The sequence below is a fragment of the Silurus meridionalis genome, chromosome 11 (genome assembly GCF_014805685.1).
Source record: "Silurus meridionalis isolate SWU-2019-XX chromosome 11, ASM1480568v1, whole genome shotgun sequence".
NCBI lineage: Eukaryota > Metazoa > Chordata > Actinopteri > Siluriformes > Siluridae > Silurus > Silurus meridionalis.
In genome coordinates this window covers 2865001-2887168 of record NC_060894.1, presented here as the reverse complement: position 1 = coordinate 2887168, position 22168 = coordinate 2865001, and the positions used below count along the sequence as shown (strand labels likewise).

The 22168-nt window shown below is 37.9% G+C and overlaps 1 protein-coding gene across 1 annotated transcript; it reads left to right on the top strand.

Annotated features, from left to right (window-relative positions):
• Nucleotides 1–2631: 2631 nt before the first annotated feature.
• On the top strand, nt 2632–21493 carry slc5a1 (solute carrier family 5 member 1). Its single transcript, XM_046861716.1, has 15 exons — nt 2632–2917; nt 4861–4932; nt 9644–9748; nt 10026–10085; nt 10886–10990; nt 12562–12667; nt 14310–14390; nt 14637–14845; nt 15590–15725; nt 16919–17026; nt 17159–17309; nt 17435–17603; nt 18524–18739; nt 19330–19435; nt 20218–21493. The coding sequence occupies exons 1-15, from the start codon at nt 2786–2788 to the stop codon at nt 20430–20432; spliced, it is 1971 nt and encodes a 656-aa protein (XP_046717672.1). The 5' UTR covers nt 2632–2785; the 3' UTR covers nt 20433–21493.
• Nucleotides 21494–22168: the final 675 nt, after the last annotated feature.

The window sequence follows — 22168 nt, the reverse complement described above, 5'->3', positions numbered from 1 at the left end:
TGTAAAAGATAAAGTTCAGGGTCACATCGAAAGATACAGATCAGTATAGTTATGTAACAGGCGAGAGACGTCCGTATCTCGGCGTGCACTCTCACGCACGGTGTTCACACACGTGTGTGAGACAGAAGCTGTAGTCAGCGATTTGGATTGAATTAATGCAACCGTTTGCAAAAGCCACACCTCTATAACACCCCAACTCATGTACAAGTCCTCAATCGAAGTCGGTGGTCTGCAAATATAGAATGAAGATTCTCTTTTACATGGGTGTTATGATGTAAATGTGATTCGGACCTCATCTTTAATACACTCAAAGTTTATCAAGGCATGCTGATGTCTCATGATGATATCTACTGGAATTCTATACACACTACAATACAGCAGGGTGCCAAAACTTATGGTGGATACTCATAACTAGTTATGTTCAGAAGGTTCATAATGGAACAAGACACTCTGGGGAATCGGAAGCCCAATGGTTCTGGGTTACTGATGAAAAGGTCGGAGGTTTAAGCCGAAGCATTGCCAAGCTGCCAATGTTGGGCCCCTGAGCAAGGCCCTTAACCTTCTCTGCTCCAGGTGCTCTGTATCATGGCTGAGCCTGTGCTCTGATCCAGCATTCTAACAATGTGTGAAGAAAGAATTTCACTGTACTGTAAAAGTAAAAGCCTCATTTTAGTCACTTCCAGGACTCCCAAGTTCCTCAAGCTCCTCAAAGCATGAGCAGAAGAAGAGCTCATCTTATTTATCGAATAATACTTTCTTTTTTGCTCTCTCTCTTCTGCTCTCTTTTTCTCTCTCTGTCTCTCTTTCTTTGATTTACAGTTTTCTTCTTTAGCTATGATGCAAAATATTGCTAAGAAGTAAGAGTCCACTTTAGTTGGTGTATAGATCCTGAAGCCTGCATGGTTTGTACAGATTCTTCAACTGAACTCCGGACAGCGGGTGGCGTTTCGGCTGTAAATGTTCCTGAGCTGTTCTCTAATACCTTCTATGGTGCTTTTATCTTTCTCTAAAAGTTCCTAATCATTTGATAAGCTCCAATAAGGAAGCTCTATTCAGGCCTGGATAAGTCAGAATCACCATCGCAACCCATAAACCAGTGAATATTATTAAATAGAACTAATAACGGCCTGTAAATGATTAGAAAGCTGCTGTAAATCATAATAATCATCACTGGGCACATTACCCATGATTTTCTCCTTATTATTAGGAACAGCAATGTTAATTTCAGGTTCAGTACAAAGAAATCTTGAACACTCTGGAAATGTGAAATACAATCAAATACAATGTGCAAATCTCACAAACCCATTTTTATTCACAATAAAACAAAAATATATCAAATGTTTAAACTGAGGAAAAAAATAAAGTCTTTTTGAATTTAATGGCTGAAACACGTCGCAAAGAATTTCTGGACAGGGCCATGTTTGATGCTGTGTAGCACCATGTCCTCTGTCTGTATACATCTGGGAGATGAGAAGATCAGTTGCTGAAGTTTTGAGAGAAGAATGTTGTCCCATATGTGTCTGATACAGGATTCTGCTTGTTCAACAGTTCTGGGTGTTCTTTGTTGTGTTTTTCATTACATGACAGCAAAATCTTATTCCTCAGTTTTTTTCCATCTAATTTTTTCAGTTTAAACATTTGGAATTTTTTTTGTTGTTGTTTTATTGTGAATAGAATATCGATTGATAAAATTTGCAAATCATTGCAGACTGTTTTTATTTGCATTTTCCACAACGTTTTGAAACTGGAATTTTCCACTTAATGGACAAATGAACTGGGACAACTGACCTCTCCATGTGGTTCTTTTCCAAACTGTTACCACAAAGTTTGACACTTGAACTAAAAGACCCAAAACTGTTCCAGCATGACAATACCCCTGTGCACAAAGCAAACTTTATGAAGAGCTATATGGGTTGGAAGTGTCTGGAAGATCTCCTGCTGTGGAGCTTCAATCCTACTGAACACCTTTGGGAGGAATGTGAACTCTGACTGCACCCCAGATCTCTTCACCTTCTCACCTACATCAGTTCCTGACTTTACTAACACCCTTATGGCTGAAAAATCTCCACAAAATCGAGTGGAACATCTTCTCAGAAGAGTTGAGATTATTATATTGGAAAATGGGGATTAAGTGTAGAATAGGATGGACAAAAAGTAGAATGAAATAGTCATTTGTCCACAAGATTTTGTCTATATATGTGGACAATGGACCATCTTGCCCATATATGAAGACGCGACGACGTGCACCAAAGTGGGAACTTATGTACAGAAATCAAAGCATGGGCGTGAACCGTGTTTAACTACGTGATGGTGAACATTATCCCAGATTTTCTTCTACTCTGGAAAAGATTTAATCCAGGGTGAAGGATCTCAACTTAGAGTTTTAGTGACGCTTCTTCTACTGATGGACACGTTTCCACATAATATAAACAAATAAAAATGTTAGAACTGAATGGATTTGTTCTTCTGTATTTAATGGAATTTTCTTCCGTGTAAGTTGAACATTAACAGCTTCCAGTCGTGACAGAAAAAAGGAGTGAATGATCTGAGATAATTAACCCTGAGTATCACCCAGTGTGTGTGTGTGTTTGTGTGTGTGTGTGTGTCATGGTTTCTTAGTCAGTGGTAGATGCACAGGTGAGGTGTGAGGTGTGAAGTCCGTCCAGTACGCATGCGTTTAGTCACAAATCAGTATTTGAAGCAGAGTGTGTGAGCAGGTGTGTATCAGTGTGAGGACGAGTGCTGCGAGAGAACCACAAGCTCGTCTCAGAACAGATCGGCCACAATGTGGGAATATTTCAGCTTCTCCAGGGTCCGCAGCGGCCAGAAGAACGGGACGGTTATCGCCATCAACAACCCAGCAGATATCTCCGTTATAGTCATCTACTTCGTGGTGGTCCTGGCAGTTGGAATATGGGTGAGTCCACTCGTGCACCAGGGCAGATGTAGATTCCTGGGCAAAATAAAATTGGCCCAAGCTGAAATTCTGAAGGTTTTAGGAGCAAATCCCTGATTAGGAAATAAGCACAAAAATAAATCTCTGTCAGTCTCTGTTTCTCGATCAATTCTCCTTATCAGGTGGGGCAGGTAACAAAATTGTTTTGAGAAAAATCAAAAACTGGTAGAACATATTTTTTGGAAAACCATTTGTACACCAAGATTTACATCAATCCTTTTTAGCCTTATCATGATTTGACCTTTGTATCTTTTGCAAGGAGACTACAGAAGTACATTTCTCAGTTCATAGCAGCAGTAAAACGGACTTATAGGAGATTCTCAGGAAATTGTGCTGGTTTGATTTGTGCTCATTTGCTGAGCAATGATTTGCCAGGGAGTGTATTTACTTCTTCTAAATAGTTAATCCTTTTTTTCAGAAGCCTGCAGCCACAGAACATCCTGGATAAGTTTAAAATAAATAAAAATAAAAATAAAAAAAACTAAACCATTATTTAACCGTTCAAACTCCCAGGACTTACATTCTCAGTTTTAATTTCAAGTACTGATAATATAAATGAAAATTAATTAATTAATTAATTAATTAATTAATTGTATTAATTAATTAATTAATTAATACAAATTCCTGCTAAATAAATAAATAAATAATTACATATAAATGCATATATTTACATATTTATATATACATGTATTTTTATAGTAAATGTTATTAAACTAAATGCATGTGTTGGGTGTATATTTTTATTTAATTAGTAAATTAACTTTTACTAAATTGTATTGAGATTCAAACAAACAAAGAAACAAATACATTTGTAATCATTTTAATGAATTAATAAAATATTATTTATACTGAACTCGAATAAACTGTAATAAATTATTTACTAATATATATATGTTTGTAATTACATAATAAATTGTGAATTAATAAAATGCATAATGTTTATCACATTATTACTGTAACCACTGCAGTATGAAAGTAAACATACCATTTGGTAACATATCAACAAACAGATGTTTCCTAGAATAAAAATACTACATAAAGCAACTAAAGAAACCACGTGTTTCCTCCAGCGGCACGTTTTGAGATTTCAGTACTGCACCCAGGGGAGGTGGGAGCTTAGTGGTTAAGGCATTTGACTTTGAAACAGAAGGTAATGAGTTCCAATCCCAGCATCACCAAGCTGCCAGTGCCACCACTCTGAATAAGTGCATCTTCCAAATGCCATATAGATGTAAATAAGTAAACTCCTCCCACCTGGACTCCAATACATGGAGGACTGTGGCATCAACTCAGGATGATAGGGTGGACACTTTTTCTGTTGTGTCACATGGCGGCCCATGACCAATCATGTTTAACTGATCAAATGAAGATTGGACTCTGGAAAACTGAGAGTGGAGAATACATTTATGTAAAAAGTTTATGGGGTTTTAAACAAACAAACAAATGGATGGATAAATAAATAAATAAATAAATAAATAAATAAATAAATAAATATCTAAATCAATAAATAACTAAATAAATAAAGTAAAAAATTCGGTATATGGGATCTTCTTTAATTCTTATTTATTTATTTATTTATTTATTTATTTATTACTCCAGAAGCTCAGTTTTATAACATTTTAGATTTATTTACCTAATTAATTTATTAAATTCCTTTTTGATGAAGTTGTATGATTTATTTTGCAGACGGAAATGTTGTAGGATCTGAAGGTTCAATCATGAGTATCAGATTGTAAGATGGTGCTGAGGTCAGGGGTGGATTTGAGGAAAATCAATGATGATTCTATTCAAATTCCATGCTTTCAGGGCGATGAAGACCCTCGTGTAGAAATGCACCATAATAAGCTGACAGCTGATTCGCTAATGTTCTGTAATATTCAGTGATGTTCTGCTCCTCTCTGTAGGCTATGGTGAGGACCAATCGCTCCACTGTGGGTGGATTCTTCTTGGCTGGACGCAGCATGGTGTGGTGGCCGGTAAGTTTCTTCACATATGGATTAGACCTAATAACCTGGAGCTCATCTAGAGTGTGGTTTAATTTCACAATAAACATCATGGCATGCTGAGGAACACACAACCTAATGCACATTGATGCATTTTTCATATATTACCTCATTTTTCTTTTTACAAAAATAATTGTAAAAAAGTTTATTTATTTAAAAAAATCCATCTAATTTATGAAAGTGACTATTTTTTATAAACTTGAAAGATTATTTCAAGATGGTAAAGATTGGCAGATCTAGATTAGGAAGAATCTTATAAACTCCATCATGCTGAAAAGAAAATATAAGAAATTACTGCTACTTTCAGCAGATCTCAGATCTCTCCTTTGGAAGTGACCTTCATGCTCTTAGGAACTGTTCCACAAGATAAAGATCATCTACCCTGTTGTTTCAGTTTGGCACGATGCCAACGTTGGAACGTCTTTGTGATTTGTACATTTTTGCACAAATATTCCAGTTCCTATTTCCAGATGAGTGTTTGAAACAATTGCTCTGACCTCGTGATTGTCGTGACATCAAATCTCAGTTCAAGAAGTAAACCGGGAGAAAGCGACAGAACTCAGACACAGAAACAAGGACGGGTGACCATGTTTCATCCTCGAAAAGCATCCTCCACCATGTTTCATCTCAAGGCTTTTGTGTTCGGGTTAATGAGTAATATTGAGTTTCACACGAATGTAACAAACATATAATCTTCAACTTTGGTCTCATCTGGTTTTTCTTTTTAGATGTTTGCTTCTAGATATTTCCCGATCATTCATAGAGACCCTTTGTATTTTTCTTGCTTCTTTGTAAGGAGAAATAGGTTGTTTAAAAATAAAAAAAACTGAAAAATATCTACATATATATTCAGGGTCTACATATCTATGCTATATGAACAAAAGTATTGGGAGACCTAACAGCTATATGTGCTTCTTCCCGGAACTGTTACAAGCCGCATGATTGTATATTGTGGCGGTTCTAGCTTGAAAGGTGCCCCGGGGAGAACCACACCATGACCCAAATCCTAAATAACCAAATCATTAAATGCTAGTTTACCTACAATCCAGGTAGACTAGGTTATGATTGTTTTGTTGCAAGCTACACACATTGTGATAAACCACATCCTATTGATTATAATGAAAAATAAATATTCTTTCCCATTATGTAATAGCATAGCAGGCAACATCAGCATGACCTGAGTGATATACTTTTATTAGCATCTTTCATTAAATACATAATAAGATTCGTGTTATAGCTACATACATACCTTTTTGCACGATTCCCCTCTTCTCTGTTCCTCTTTTTTCCAAGTGTGTGAGTGAGCGTTCTCCGGGCGGTGTGGGCGAACACTCCGATTACCCAACCAGGTTTTCTGACCCCAGACAGGGACATGATATTATATCTGATGTGACGTCTTTGGATGCAGTAGCGTGAAATTTCCCTTCACTTGAACTAGGAGACCCAAAGCTGTTCCAGCATGACAATACCCCTGTGCACAAAGCAACCTCCATGAAGATCTGCTTTACATGGGTAGGAGTGTAAGATCCCCTGACTTTCCCAGGCCTCCTCATTTTACCTACATCAGTACCTGACTTTACTATCACTCTTGTGGCTGAATGAGTCTCACATAAATCTCCACAAACACACTCCAAAATCTAGTGGAACATCTTGGTGGAGGTTATTATAACAGGGACTAAGTGTAAAATAGGATGTTCAAAAAGGACACACAAATCGTTAGGTTTGGACAAACTTTTGTCTATTTAGCAGTCAACCACTGATAATTTGCGGTTCGGAACTTGAGGCTCGGAAAACTCTGGTTCTCATGTTCAGGAACGTTAGGAATAATATTTTAATCTATGTTTTTACTAAAAAATTTCATAAAATGTTTAAACACATTATTGTATTAAAGTGACATAATGTCTGGATGAATTCATTAAAGTACCATAGGGGTTGCGGGGTTGCATCCAAAATTTGCGGATTTTCAAAACTCACTTAGTTTCGTCTTAGAACAAAACCCCCACAAGTTCCAGGGGACCACTGTATACAGTATTTTTCGGACTACAAGCCGCTACTTTTTTTCCACGTTTTGAACCCCGCGGCTTAAACAACGAAGCGGCTAATTTATATTTTTTTTCCCGGTTTCACAAACTTCAAGCCAAAAAACTGAACCCCATAACAATAGACCAACGAAATTTCCGAACGGAAATGAAAAAACGCCCCTCACCTGTGTTCTGAGCTGCACGGCAACGGGAGAAAAAACTTCCATCGGGTGATTTTTAAACGCACGACGATGCCAAAAGATAAACTCCCGAGAGAAATAGTTGTGAAAGGAAAGAGGAAGACGGTGAACAATGACTTTATTGGTCGGCTACTGTTTAGATACAAGCCGTTGTAACGCGTTGAGTCTGGGTGAAGGGAGAGCTCGCTTCTGGCAGGCAATTCCCAAAATACCGTTATGCTCCTAAAGGAACATATTTTACCCGTGTGTAACGTGTCTTTCGTTAAAGCCTGTGTAAAGTACATTAGTGTAGACAAAATAGAAAAAAATATTAAAAAATATATTTAAAAAATAAATGCGGCTTATATATGGGTGCGCTTTATAGTCCGGAAATTACGGTACATACTTTTGAGCAGGTATATAAAACATTTATAAATGGCAGAAATGCACAAGCTTATCTCTGTTTATTCACAACTGTTGAGCGGATCTTCCGTTCATCTCACTCCATATAAATGAGCTGCTCAACACCAGTCAGACCCTCAGGATGGAAGTGCAGGCTTGTTTACATCCATCCTTCAGAAACGTTGATCTCTGAGCCAAATGGAAGGAGAAAAAAAAAGATTTTATGAGGCCGTAATGGTCTTTCTGTTTTTCTGAATTGACAGGCCTTATCAGTTTCGGACTCAAGAGAGCTTTGCAGCTTTTATTAGACTATAAACCTGTACACAATATAACCCTGTTGTAGGAAATTATCAGTGATGGCGCCCATATCGGGGTGGGGGACAGACTTCAGATGTATTCAGAGTATTTTTCAGCAACAGTTTTATTAAATTTTTACCACTTTAATTGTTTGATCATGAAGATTTCGGTTTGTATGTATACATTTAATCCGTTTATTCTTAGATTACTATTTTTTTATTTATACATTTTATCCGTTTATGGTAACATTGTGATTTATTTTATTTATTTATACATTTTACCAATTTATTGTTACATTTAAAAAAATATTTATACATTTTAACCATTTATTGCTACATAAATTATTTTTATTTATTTATACATTTCAACCATTTATTGTTACATTGTGATTTTTATGTATTAATTTGCTCAATATAGTGTTGCATTTAATTGATTAGTTCATATGATCTCATTATAGTAGCTGTAAACGGTCAGTCCATCACTAGCGATTCTTTTCTTTCCCGGTAACATTGTGTTAAACTTCGCTTTTCTCTGTTCTTATAAATAAATTTTGACCAACATATTGAAATAGCCATTAGCTTTGTGTTGATAGTCCAGGTTGATCACCATCCTGGTGGTATTTAAATTAACAGCGTTAGTTCCAACCATCAGCCGATTGAATGAAATGATGAAATAACACACTCACACACATACACTTGTATGCTTGTAGATTATGCTTTTAGTCAATGATATAATTGCGACATTGTTTTTGTGAAGACACTCCAAAGTGCTGGGATTGCTGAGTGAGCATGTTTGTTTTTCCAAGGTTGGATGTACTGTAGTAGACCATTCCTGTACTTCAGCAAATTGCTAATCCTCTGCTTTAATATGACTCTAATAAAAAAGTAAATGTTCATGCTTTCAAATAGAACTAAGTGTGAAAATAAAAATGTGTTGTTTTGAAAAAGTGTTTTCGGAGGTGTTAGCATAAAATATTTCGCTCAGTGGAATTAGGGGACCCAAACCTGTTCCAGGATGATAATGCTATTCCTACGGTCAAATTGGGGCCATCGCTAGCTATAGGCAGTGCAGGCAGCTGCCTACGGCCTGGGGCTTGGGCGTGGGGCCTCTAAAAAACGTAACACAAGTTTAGCAATCAAAACAGGTAGGGTGGGACAAGGCTCTTGTCAATTGGCAAAAAAAAAATGTTGCTCACCTGAAGTGGAACCAGTTAATATTACCGTTTAAATGTGGGTCCCCACACTCTGAATGCATGAAGAAACTGTGTACAGTGAGGTAACTTTTTTGAATACTGATTGGATGGCGCTGAGACGGCATCTTTTCAAATCACATCTAGAGAAGTAAACGGAGATTAAGTGGTGGGCACAAGGACAAGGAAAGTTTTGCTTGATGGAGAGCATCCTCAAAACATGAGGCCACCATCACCATGCTTCATCACAAGGCTGTTGTGTTCAAGTTAATGAGTAATATTGAGTTTCTGACAAATCCAGCAAGAAAATAATGTTTAACTTTGGTCTCATCAGACTTGAGAAGGTTTTTTTTTTTTTTATATATATGTTTACTTTCAGCATGCTCGGAAATTGTTTATTTTTCCAGTAATTCTTTTTTTCTCCAGTCTACTACCATTATTTTGAAATGTATGAAGAAATTCAAACTAAAATAAAAGTGCTGATAAAATTGCCTAAATAATGTTTCGTCTACCACTGAGTGTTTCTTGTCTAATGATTGTATGGAGTTATGTGAAATGCCAGTTCTTCTGTAATCAATAACCTCTTGCCGCTACAGATCGGAGCATCTCTGTTTGCCAGTAACATCGGCAGCGGGCATTTCGTGGGTCTGGCAGGAACCGGGGCCGCCGCAGGAATCGCCATTGGAGGATTTGAATGGAATGTGAGTGAATCTTGAAAATCCACATACATGCTCGTTTCAGATAGTAATACAACTTAATTGATAGATGAATGATTAAAGAAAAGAAATCGTTGAAATTCCAATGCCAAACCAAGAAATGTGGCGCCTCTGGTACAAAATGATCCATATAAACCCAAAGAAACAATATTTTTCTGACATCCAAGATGGCCACCACCATTCTCCATTCAGCTCAATGATAAAGTTTATATATTAAAGATTGTATTGAATGTAAAAATTAAAATCTCTCCTTTTTTTGTAGGCTCTTATTGTTGTCCTTCTTCTAGGATGGATTTTCGTCCCTATCTACATCAAGGCAGGGGTAGGTGCTTCCACAATTGTTGCAATCATCAGAGCAAGATATAAATAACAGTGATGGACAAAGTACACAAACCATGTACTTGAGTTAAAGTAGGTAAAATGTGACTCCAGTAAAAGTTAAAGTGTCCCTTTGAACTTTCACTTGAGAAAAAGTACAAAAGTATTTACCTTCAAATTTTCTCAAATATACAAAGTACTATGATTTATTATAACTGTAATGTTCCTGTTATCATTTTTATCACAAGACTCTTTACTTAATCAACTCAGTTTATGTGAAAAGACTCGAATGTGACTCTCAGCACACTGATCTATTAATAGAATGATATGAATGAGTCAAACACTGATTGATGTCTACTACAATCAGTTTTGACCAGTTTGACCAGTTTTTATCCTCATAAATAAAAATGAACGACCGATTTCACAAAATGTAGTTAAGTGAAAAATACGATCGTTGACTTTGAAATGCAGTGAAGTTAAAACAAAAGTCTCCCCAAATGGAAACACTTTAGTAAAGCTACTTAAGTACAGTAATAAATCACATTTATTTCCTTATTCTCCACTGCTAACTGATATATTGTGACTCTCAGCTATGTGCTGTAATGTGAATCTATACAGCCCCAGACTTCTCCATGACCGTATATAGACTTTCCTCAGCATGTAGCAGATGAGTTTATTCTCACTTGGGCTCTGAGGTTGACGGCTCTGATAAACCCGGATATTTTTAACTTTCTGTGTCAGGTTAAAAAAGCTTGATGAATGATCTCTTATCTCCTAACCGTGCTGACTCTGTTCATCATGTAGGTGATCACCATGCCCGAGTATCTGAAGAAGCGATTCGGGGGTAATCGCATACGAATTTACCTCTCCGTTCTCTCACTGATCCTCTACATCTTCACTAAGATCTCGGTGAGCGCTTTAACTGAAAAGCATATGATAAACATGAAGTTCTGCCATCAATTTCCATCTAAATACAATACCATCTCACTGCAAAAGTACCTGAATCAGCCATGATGCTTTTTTGCTGTATAATGTTTGCTTCCTTATTAATACTTTCTACAAAGGCACTATTATACTGTGTACATTCATTTTTATAATTAATTACACACCTCGAAGTTCCTCAGGGGTTCTCTGAATGGTTAATGGCTCTCAGCTTCATAAATAAGTTTTGAAAGTATTGGGACACCTGTCTTTACCAGCGTGTGTGGTTCTTCTTGAAACTTCTTGAAAAGGCACACAGTGGTATAAGACGTCTATCAATGCTGTAGAATTAAATTATCCTTACACTTTAACTAGGAGACCCAAATGTGTTTCAGTTTGACACAAAATGGACAAAGCCAGCTCCATGAAGATATGCTTTACATGCGTTGGAGTGGAAGATCTCTCTTCTATTATGCTCCATCCCTACTGAACACCCTTATGATGAAATTGAATGAAATGCCACAAATCTTTACAAGCACTCTTCAAAATCTGGTGGAACATCTTCCCAGAATAGTGGAGGGTATTATAATTGCAAATAAGGACAAAATGAGGAATAAGATGTTCCAAAAAAATGCAGATGTATTATAGTCAGGTGTCGACAAATTTTTGTGCATGTAGTTTATGTGTGAATAATGGATGGGTAAAGGTGGAGATAGGAGTAAATGTAGATGTGCAGAGTGGAAGGTCTATTTCAGTGTAGAACTTGGATTTGGAAAGTGGAGGTGGATGTGTAAGTTGGATTTGGAGACTGGATTTGGAGGTTGAAGGTTGGAGGTGAAGGGGGAAGGTGGATTTGAAGGGTGGAGGTGCAGGTGTAAGGTGGATTTGGAGGGTGGGGTGCATGTGAAAGGTGGATTTGGAGGGTGGAGGTGGACGTGGAAGGTGGATTTGAAGGGTGGATGTGGAAGGTGGATTTGAAGGGTGGATGTGGAAGGTGGAGGTGGACGGTGGATTTGAAGGGGAAGTGGATGTGGAAGGTGGAGGTGGAAGCGAAGCGGAACTTGGATTTGGAGGTTGGTGGTGGATGGAGATGGTGTATTTGAAGGGTGGAGGAGTATGTGGAAGGGGGATCTGGAGTGTGGAGGTGCATGTGGAAGGTGGATTTGGAGGGAGGTTTTGGAGGGTGGAGTGGAAGTGGAAGGTGAATTTGAAGTTTGGAGGTGGATGTGGAAGGTGGAGATAGATGCAGAAGGTGGATTTAAAGGGTTGAGGTGGATGTAAAGGTGAATGTTGGCAGAATTTCTCATTTGGAGTCTCTGAGTTCAAGGATAGTATCATTTTACTTTCACATTGTGTCAGAGGTGGAAAAGTCATGTTTATGTTTATGTAGATGACAGAAAGTCCGAAACAACATCAGGAAATTTCTTTACATTTCATTACTTGCTAGCAAAACATCAGCCTTATAGCTGGAGTACAAACATCTAAGATCAGTACACCTTCGAGATCTGACTACATTTGAACGTTCTCCAAAACAAACTGTTGTGATATCTCTTCACCAGGCGGACATGTTCTCTGGAGCCATCTTTATTAACCAGGCTCTGGAAATGAACATCTACTTGGCCGTCGTCATGCTGCTCCTTATCACGGCGCTCTACACCGTCACAGGTGGGTCTCTTCTCCACACTCTTAACACATGTTCTCCAAGACGCCACTCTTTCACTTTTCTATTCTCTTCTAAAGAGCTCTGGTGAAGGGTCTAGTGATTAGCTTTAGAGTCTGTGCATTAGGCGTGTCCTCAGGAGACTTGGAGATTGGAGTAATGCACTCTCTTATCTCCGTAGCAAAGTGTACAGTACAGCGAGTAGAGAGTAAAGTCCAGCAGTTGTTATTCGGGTTGAGTTCTGAAGAAGAGCTTTTCGCAAGGAGGATGCGAGTCTGTTAGTGCACTGTATCTGAGGCATTATGGCTCATTACCCATGTGCTCTGATAAACTGGAAGCCCATGTGATCGACACTTCTGTTTACAGGAACAGGAGTCAGCGCTGACTCTTTCAAAAGGAGGAGTAATCACTCAGGGGTGGTGCTGTGCAAGAAAAAATAATTAACAATGTGCAGGAGCAGTTTCCAATAACTTCCTGAACAGTTCCAATAACTTCCTGAATTCTTCAGACACCACAGCAATTTGTTGACATTTACAAAATCATTGATTAATATATGAATATAGCTACAACTATAACTATATACAAAGTGGCCTCAGAAAGTTTAGAGACTCTCAAGAGAGTACTTAATTTATCTATGTTTACACACTATCAAATAGTGTGCAATACAGTCAGCAATACAGCGCCCCCAGCGTTCCTGCCACTTCTGGAATGTGTCCTGGAAGTGCTTTTTCGAAGTGTGTCAAGCACCTTCTGCTATTCGCACTGGACCTCAGCAAACTGCGACCATTGAGCTGAATCTTCATCTTCATCATCCAAATCTGGTGAGTAGGGTGGGTGCAGAAGTAAGATCTCCTCCCGTGTGAGGAGAGCTCGGGGACAGGTTGCGCACGTGGTCAGGATAGCAAACGTGGTAACACACGTGGTCAGAATCGCACCAGTTGCACCAGTTGCACCAGTTGCACCAGCTCCCAATGTACACAGGACGATGTCTTTTGGAACACTGACTTCTGGTGCTCCCTGTGACTGTGCATGCAGCCTTGTGCTGCCATCTGTTGGCGTGTTACAAAACTAGTCTTCAAACCTTTTGATACCACCTCGTACAATACAGTATATAATATCTTATATACTCTTCATGGATGTGTGTTACTTGAGTGTGTGTTTATAGATGTGTATTACTTGAGTGTGTGTTCATTAACGTGCATGTCCATGAGTTTGTGTTCATGGGTGTGTGTTCATGAGTGTGTATTCATGTGTGTGTTCATCTGTGTGTGTTCATGAGTGTGTGGTAATGAGTGTTTTCTATCCTGGTTGTGTGCTTATGGGCGTATGTTCATGCATGTGTGTTACTTGAATGTGTCTTCATGGGTGTGTGTTACTTAGTGTGTTCATCCACTGTCAGAAAATCTTTGGGGTACAAAATTGCCCCATAATTGGTACAAAGGTAGAAGGTACAAAATTGTGTACCTCTAACTGGAGGAAGAAAGTTGTACCCTTCAGGGTACCACTCAAGTGATGGCCATTTGTACCCTAAAAGGTAGTTTTGTATCTAGTTTTCTGAGAGTGTGAGTGTTTTTAAGAGTCTGTGTTAATAGGTGTGTGTTCACATGTGTGTTACTTAAGTGTGTTCACGGGTCTGTGTTCATGCAGGTGGTCTCGCTGCAGTTATTTACACAGACACACTGCAGACCATCATCATGGTAGTGGGATCATTCATTTTAATGGGCTTTGGTAAGTGAATGTCTTCTACACCCTTCCTTCCTTCCTTTATGCCAACTTTCTCTCCCACTTTTTTAACTTTAAATTTTTCCTCTGTCCATCTCACTTCATTTTTGTACCTTTTTTTCTACCTTGTACTTTTATAAAATATTTTTACTTCCCCTCTTTTTTCATTCCGCACCTTCACCACCTGTCCATTATTCACTCACTTTATTGTCCAAACCAGCCCTTTCTCTACCTGTCTCTTTCTGTGTCCAGCGTTTGATAAGGTCGGAGGATATGAGGGTCTGCAGGAGAAGTACATGAATGCCATTCCCTCAGTAGTGGGGAACTACAGCGAGGCGTGTTACACTCCGCGAGCCGACTCCTTCCACATCTTCAGAGATCCACTGACCGGAGACATGCCGTGGCCCGGCCTCATATTCGGCCTCACCATTCAGGCAGGCTGGTACTGGTGCACAGACCAGGTACTGCTCGCTCATGTGTATATACACACAAACACACACATTCCTTATCACTGGACCCTGAGACTGAGCAGAATGTTGTGTGTCTTGTTTTATCCTGAGCGAGTCCTAAACTTAGACTTCTTCTCATACACTTATGAAGAAGATTAGATAAACAGACAGGCATGATGGAACCTTCTCAAGAAAAGTCCACACACACACACACACACGCACACACACACATACACACACACATAATGTAAAGTATAAAAATTTCTATACATACTCTATATTTTTTGGAAATTCAAATATATATATATATATATATATATATATATATATATATATATATATATATATATATTATCGAAGCATAGCCAATGATAGGCTACATTAAAGATACATATGAAGCAGCTACTGATACGATATGATACGATTCCCCTCTATTATGATGCAGTGCTATTTGTTTTTGATTGGCTTCAACACAATGTGATTTAATACAATACAATGTGTGGAAGGAAAAAATATGACTCTCTGCAATATGGTCAAGTGAAGTTTATTTCTATAGCGCTTTTCACAACAGACATTGTCTCAAAGCTGCTTTACAGAATTTAACAGTTAAAGTGAGCAATGTGTATTTATCCCTGATGAGCAGCCGTGGTGACTGTGGCAAGAAAAACTCCCTTAGATGTTATGAAGAAGAAACCTTGAGAGGAACCAGACTCAAAAGGGGAAAGGGGAAAGTAAACGCCGCATCTTTGTTTGCAGGTGATCGTCCAGCGTTGTCTCTCAGCTAAGAACATGTCCCACGTGAAGGCTGGCTGCATCCTGTGTGGTTACCTCAAACTCCTGCCCATGTTCCTCATGGTGTTCCCTGGCATGATCAGCAGAGTGCTTTACCCTGGTCAGACCTCTGTTCCCTGTGCTCTGTGTGTGTGTGTGTGTGTGTGTGTGTGTCTCTCTCTACATCACATTCTTCATACCTCTCTAGTATTTGTCTTTGTGCATCAACATGATCATGTATGCTGCTTTATATGAAGCATCATATATAAAGTAACATAACTCTGTTATAACAGTTGGCTAAATGCTAGCTGACTAGCCAGCTCTTGCTAGTTATCTAGAATTTAATTATGGTTTAATATTTTTTAGATCTGCTGATGATAGCATGTAAATATTACTATATGGCAAACCCTTTTCACTTTTGACCCATATATCTTTGACCACACTTGCCATAAATATCAATGTTAAACACTTGAATAGCTAGCAAAACCTGGCTAGCTCAAATGATCAGCTAGCTCTAATTCATCTTTCTGACTAGCAAGACCTGGCTAATCATTACTCATAATAAAAAAAAAAAAACTTAATAGCTTATTACAATTATTGACCAAGCATTTGTTCCATAGATATCCAGATTAAAACATGTGCTAGCTGGTTACTTGGGTTAGCGTGCCTATCCAGGTTTGCTAGCTTTCTAGGTTTCAATTATGGATATCTGAGGTATGTTTGAGCAGTGATACAAAAACCATAGCAGTGCTTTATATCATAATTTAATACTTTACAATCCAATTTTACAGGTAAACAAGGATGAAATGAGGAGATACTTTAGCTAAAGATACAGACAAAAGTTTATGGACTCCTGTGCATAAGATTAATAGGTGTTTTTTGAGCTTTCCACTCCACATATAATTGTAGTTGTTATTAAATATGGTAAATTTAATGCTACCGCTTTCAAAAACTTTCTAAGTGACCAAAAAACTGTATAATTGTTTGTGTGGCTAGAACATTTGTCGTAATAACAGTTAGCTAAATACTGCAAATTAGCTGTAGTCGTCTGAAATAACCCGACTATATATGGTATATATTTATAGCTCTAACTGTGTCATAGAATTTATTTTTATTCTTAATACTTATACTGATAATTTCTTAATTCCTGTTCATTTAAAATGTGAAAATCTTTTTAATGGAAATTGTAAATAATACTTAAAATAGTAGCATCTTGATTCCTTGAACAAAAGCTATTAACTGCATTTGTATGATATTTATATTTATTTGTAAAATGTATTGATTTTGTGACGTTTTCGGCCCTTCTAACCTCAGACGAGGTGGCGTGTGTGGTTCCTGAGTTGTGTAAAGAGTACTGCGACACTGAGGTGGGTTGCACCAACATCGCCTACCCCAAGCTGGTGGTGGATCTCATGCCTAATGGTGAGCATCAGATGGGTCGCACCTCCAGCATGAGTCTTTTGAAATTTTTAACATTAGGGATCGATCATGGCTAGGTGTGCGGTATAGGATTTCAATAGGAATGTGTGTGTGTGTGTGTGTGTGTGTGTGTAGGTCTCAGAGGTTTGATGCTGTCCGTCATGTTGGCGTCCCTGATGAGCTCGCTCACCTCCATCTTTAACAGCTCCAGCACACTCTTCACCATGGATATCTACGCCAAGGTGCGCAGCAAAGCCTCTGAGAAGGAGCTTATGATCGCTGGCAGGTATACACACACACACACACACACACACACACACACACACACACACACACAGAGTAACTACGCAAAATGAGGCCTTATATGTGCAAACCGTGATGTGCATGTATGGTGTGTGTATGTGTTTATAGGTTGTTCATCTTGGTCCTGATCGGTATCAGCATCGCATGGATTCCCATCGTGCAGTCGGCTCAGAGCGGGCAGCTCTTCGACTACATCCAGTCTGTAACAAGTTACTTAGCTCCGCCCATCGCCGCCGTCTTTACACTCGCCATTTTCTGCAAGAGAGTCAACGAACCGGTCGGTTCCACATCACACATCCCCTCACTTTCTCTGAGCTTGCTCTCTGAAACTCTAAAACAAATATACAGAATCACTTAATATTCTAAATATAGTATCATTAATAATATACAGTATACACTGTTTGGTCAAAAGTATTGGGACACCTGCTATATGTGATTCTTTCTCATACTGTTACCACAAACTTTTACAGGACATAAAAATATACTAAATACTACTAAATATTCTTTTATTAAATAATAAACTGATAATTAATGGAATCGATGATTTTGTTAAGTAAGTAATAATAATAATTATTATTATTATTGTTATAATATTAATAAAAAACATTTTAAAAGTACAAGTTTAAAATATAATAATAATAATAATTATAATAATCATATTAATAACAATAACAATAATAATAATAATAATAATAATAATAATAATAAAATTTTGCATATATTGGAAATTTTGGTGTTTTTGTATATTCAAACACAATTTATATCAAAAACCTTTGATTGTACTCTTTTTTATTAATATTATAAAGATTCTTTCCCCCAGAGTTTCTCAATTTTTTTGTGAGATCAAGAAACATTTCACCAAAGTAAATTATCCTTTAAAACTTTCATAATAATATAATTAGCATAAAAAAGGGAATCCTTCTATTTCGTTATTTGTAAAACCTTACATGAGTTTGATATTAATAAAAAAAACCACATTAAATTCTAGGCGAGTTTTTGAAATGGGTGTGGCCTAATATTTTAATGAACACACTTGATTGACAGCTCTTTCCAAGACTCCCAGACACACAAATCAGGATTAGTACAGTAAATACTTTTTTAATTATCTTCATTAAAATGATCTGAAATATTATCTGAAACACTTCCTTGTGTTCATGTTGTGAGTTTGTGTGTGATGTTTTTGCTTCTCTCACTCAGGGTGCGTTTTATGGCATGCTGATCGGATTGGCCATCGGCCTCTCACGGATGATCGCCGAGTTTGTATATGGAACAGGAAGCTGTGCGAATCCCAGCAACTGTCCCACCATCATCTGCGGCGTGCACTACCTCTACTTCGGTCTCATCCTGTACGGAGTGTCGCTTGTGGTGGTGTTGGGGATTTCATTCATGACCAAACCCATCGACGACAAGCATGTGAGGATCACACACACATACACTTTTAGGGAATGTTTAAAAACAAAAATTGTGGATGTGTGGAGCGTTTTTAGACGTTGATCCGGATTAGTGTAGGCGTGGCTTTAACCGCTGAGCTACCACTTCCCATTCATGTTCAGACAAATTAAAATCAAAAACCAAGAATGTCATCCAGAAACAGTGAAACCGGATTATGCGAGTACGAGAAACTGTTTATAGGTTAATAGGTTATCAATAGGTTACTTTGAAAAACCATAACACAAAGGGGTTTATACACAAATTAATCAGAGGACACACTTTGATTAGGAACACTGAGGGAAATTACAAGAAAATAAAACACAGAAACATGTAGGTGCTGCTGACTTCTTGTCCCCTCAAGGGATCATCTTAAACACCAGGGACCTCAGAGTACATGACGTGATTATTTTCCCATTACATCATGAACCCACTTGTGTTTTATTAGTTACACATACTATAAATGCAGTGTTGTGCTCAAATGCTGTTTGTGTACATGATGTCTAAATGCTGTGTGTGTGTGTGTGTATGTGTGTGTGTGTGTGTGTGTGGGTGTGTGTTGTTCTCTGTCACAGCTGTACAGATTGTGTTGGAGTTTACGGAACAGTAAAGAAGAAAGGGTCGACCTGGACGCAGAAGAGTGGACCGAGGAGCCGGCCGAGTACGACATGGATGTTGATGGTAAGATGGACACGATAAAATGTTCTTTGTTCTTCTATCTGAGATGCACAGATCATTATAACATTATGACTGGTGAAGTGAAGAACACTGATAATCTCTTCATCGTGGCACCTGTTTGTGGGTGGGATTTATTTGTTAGGCAGCACGTGAACATTTTGTTCTCAAAGTTGATTTTAGAAGCAAGAAAAATGAGTTTGACTAGGGCTAAATTGTGACGTCTAGACGTCTGGGTCAGAGCATCTCCAAAACTGCAGCTCTTGTGGGATGTTCCTGGTCTGCAGTGGTCAGTATCTATCGAAAGTGCTCCAAGGAAGGAACAGTGGCGAACCGGTGACAGGGTCGTGGGTGGCCGAGGCTCATTGATGCACGTGGGGAGCGAATGCTGGTCCGTGTGGTCCAATCCTGTAGCTTAAACTGCTGAAGAAGTTCATGCTGTTAATTGCTCTTTCAGCCACTGGGGTGTTAAAGTCAGGTAATGATGTAGGTGAGGTGAGGAGGCCTGGGGTGCAGTTAGTGTTCACATTTATCTCAAAGGTTTTCAAAAGGGTTAAGGTCAGAGCTCTATAGCAGGAGATCTTCCACTTCATCCCTCTCTAACTCTTGTTAGTTAATCCATGTACACATGGTGTGAGATCCTTCTCCTGTCTTTCCCATGGCTTCTCTCTCCATTCACAAAGCTGCATCTGAACAACCGGTTAGCTCACTGTACTGTAATAACAACACCACTCCAGTGTGTGTATGTGTGTGTGCTCAAGTCCTCATGCGAATGTCAAACCTTCTAGAACCCAATGAAGATCCCAGCTGCTGGAGAAAAGCCTACAACTGGTTCTGTGGCTTCGAGCAGAAAAAAGCGCCAAAGCTTTCCAAAGAGGAGGAGGCCGAGATGAAGAGGCAGCTCACGGACACGTCCGAGCAGCCTCTGTGGAGGAACATCGTGAACGCCAACGCCATCATCCTTATGTGCGTCTGCGTCTTCTTCCACGGCTTCTTCGGCTGAACGACCGTGCGCAGGTGCACGTGCATATGGACATCAAATCGTTTTGGTAGCACTTGTTATAAAGAACATTCAGAAGGTATTTTGACCCCTTTATAATTTTTGTGTAAAAAATAATCATCAAGGAGAGCCTTTTGTCCAGCTGGTGGAGAGTTGGTTGACCTTTTCCAAATTTCTCTCATCTGCACACATCATCTCTGGAGCTAAATCAGAATGACCATCATGTCCATGGACACCTCTCTTACCAATTCTCTCCTCCCCTGATTGCTCAGTTTGGCCATGTGACCGGCTTTAGGAAGAATCCAGGTTCTTATTCCACACTTGAGGCCACTCTGCTCCTGCGCTCTTTATTTTTTGTTTTTTTTTGCAGCCTTCCCCAAATCTGTACCTCAGAGTCATGTTCCTGCCTCTGAGCTTTGCATTTAGGTCCTTTGTCCTACTGATTTTTGCTCTGAAATACGTTTTACACCTTAAAGACGATTCAGAGAAGTTTGATTCGATTCGATTCGATTCGATTCGATTCAATTCGATTCATTTCGAATCGATTCAATTCGATTCGATTAAATTTGATTCGATTTCTGTACAAGTACAGAAACAGTAAAATGCAGTTCGAATCCAAGTGTTAATAACAAAATAACAAAATGTAAAACAAACAAACAAATAAATAAATAAAACCCCTGTGGTCTGAATACTTCCTGAACGCATCATATATAAACATTACAGTGTAACAGCATGTTGGTTTTATACATATAATATAAAAAAAAACATATAATTATTTGCAAAAAAAAAGGCATTACAATTGATATCTTTCTTTTATATTTATGAATTCTTAGTATAATGCTTTGCATGTAGTGTTTGTTAAACAGTTTATTAATATATAAATATTACTTTTTAAACTGATATTTTTTTGTTTTCCTATAATCAAAAAGTTTATTTAAATAAATGTATTATTTTGAACTAAAATGACACACAGATGAAGCTATGAAATGAAATATTGTATTCGGATCAATAAATATGGAGATCAATAAAAATAATCAAATGCAGAATAAAAGTGTATTTTATTATGGGCTGGATTTGGTCTCTAAGTGAATAAATGACTAAATAAAATCATTAATGAATTAATATGAACAAATAAATTAATAAATAACTTGTTAAATAATTCATTGTTTATTTCTATTGTTTATTTTGTGATTTTTATTTTTACCTGAAAATATTCATGAATCAATAACTTCAGGATGAAAACAAACAAACAAATTAAGTAAGTATTTCATATTCCTTATTTATTTATTTATTTTTTATTTATTTATTTAATTATACATTTTAATTACCAATATATTATTTCATTACAGTTTAGTCCATTACTTGGTGTGTTTGTGTACATCAATAAATCATTATCCAAACATTATCATTAAAAAAACAGGCTATAAACTGGAATCTGGAGACTTGGTGTCCTAGTGGTCTTTAATGGTGTCCAATACAGACCATTAAAACCACTACCACATAGTTTCCATTACATAGTGTGTTTGTGCACATTATTAAATTGTTGTAATGAAACCAAACCAAATTAATGTAGACTTTTCCTGGAATCTGAAGACTCCATGACATCCAAGTGGCCTCTAATGGTGTGCAGTACAAGTACTATTACAGACCATTAAACCCATTACAACATAGTGCCAGTGTAAAAACTTACCGGATCATGGAGACTTCATGATGTTCTAATGGTATCCAATGATGTCCAG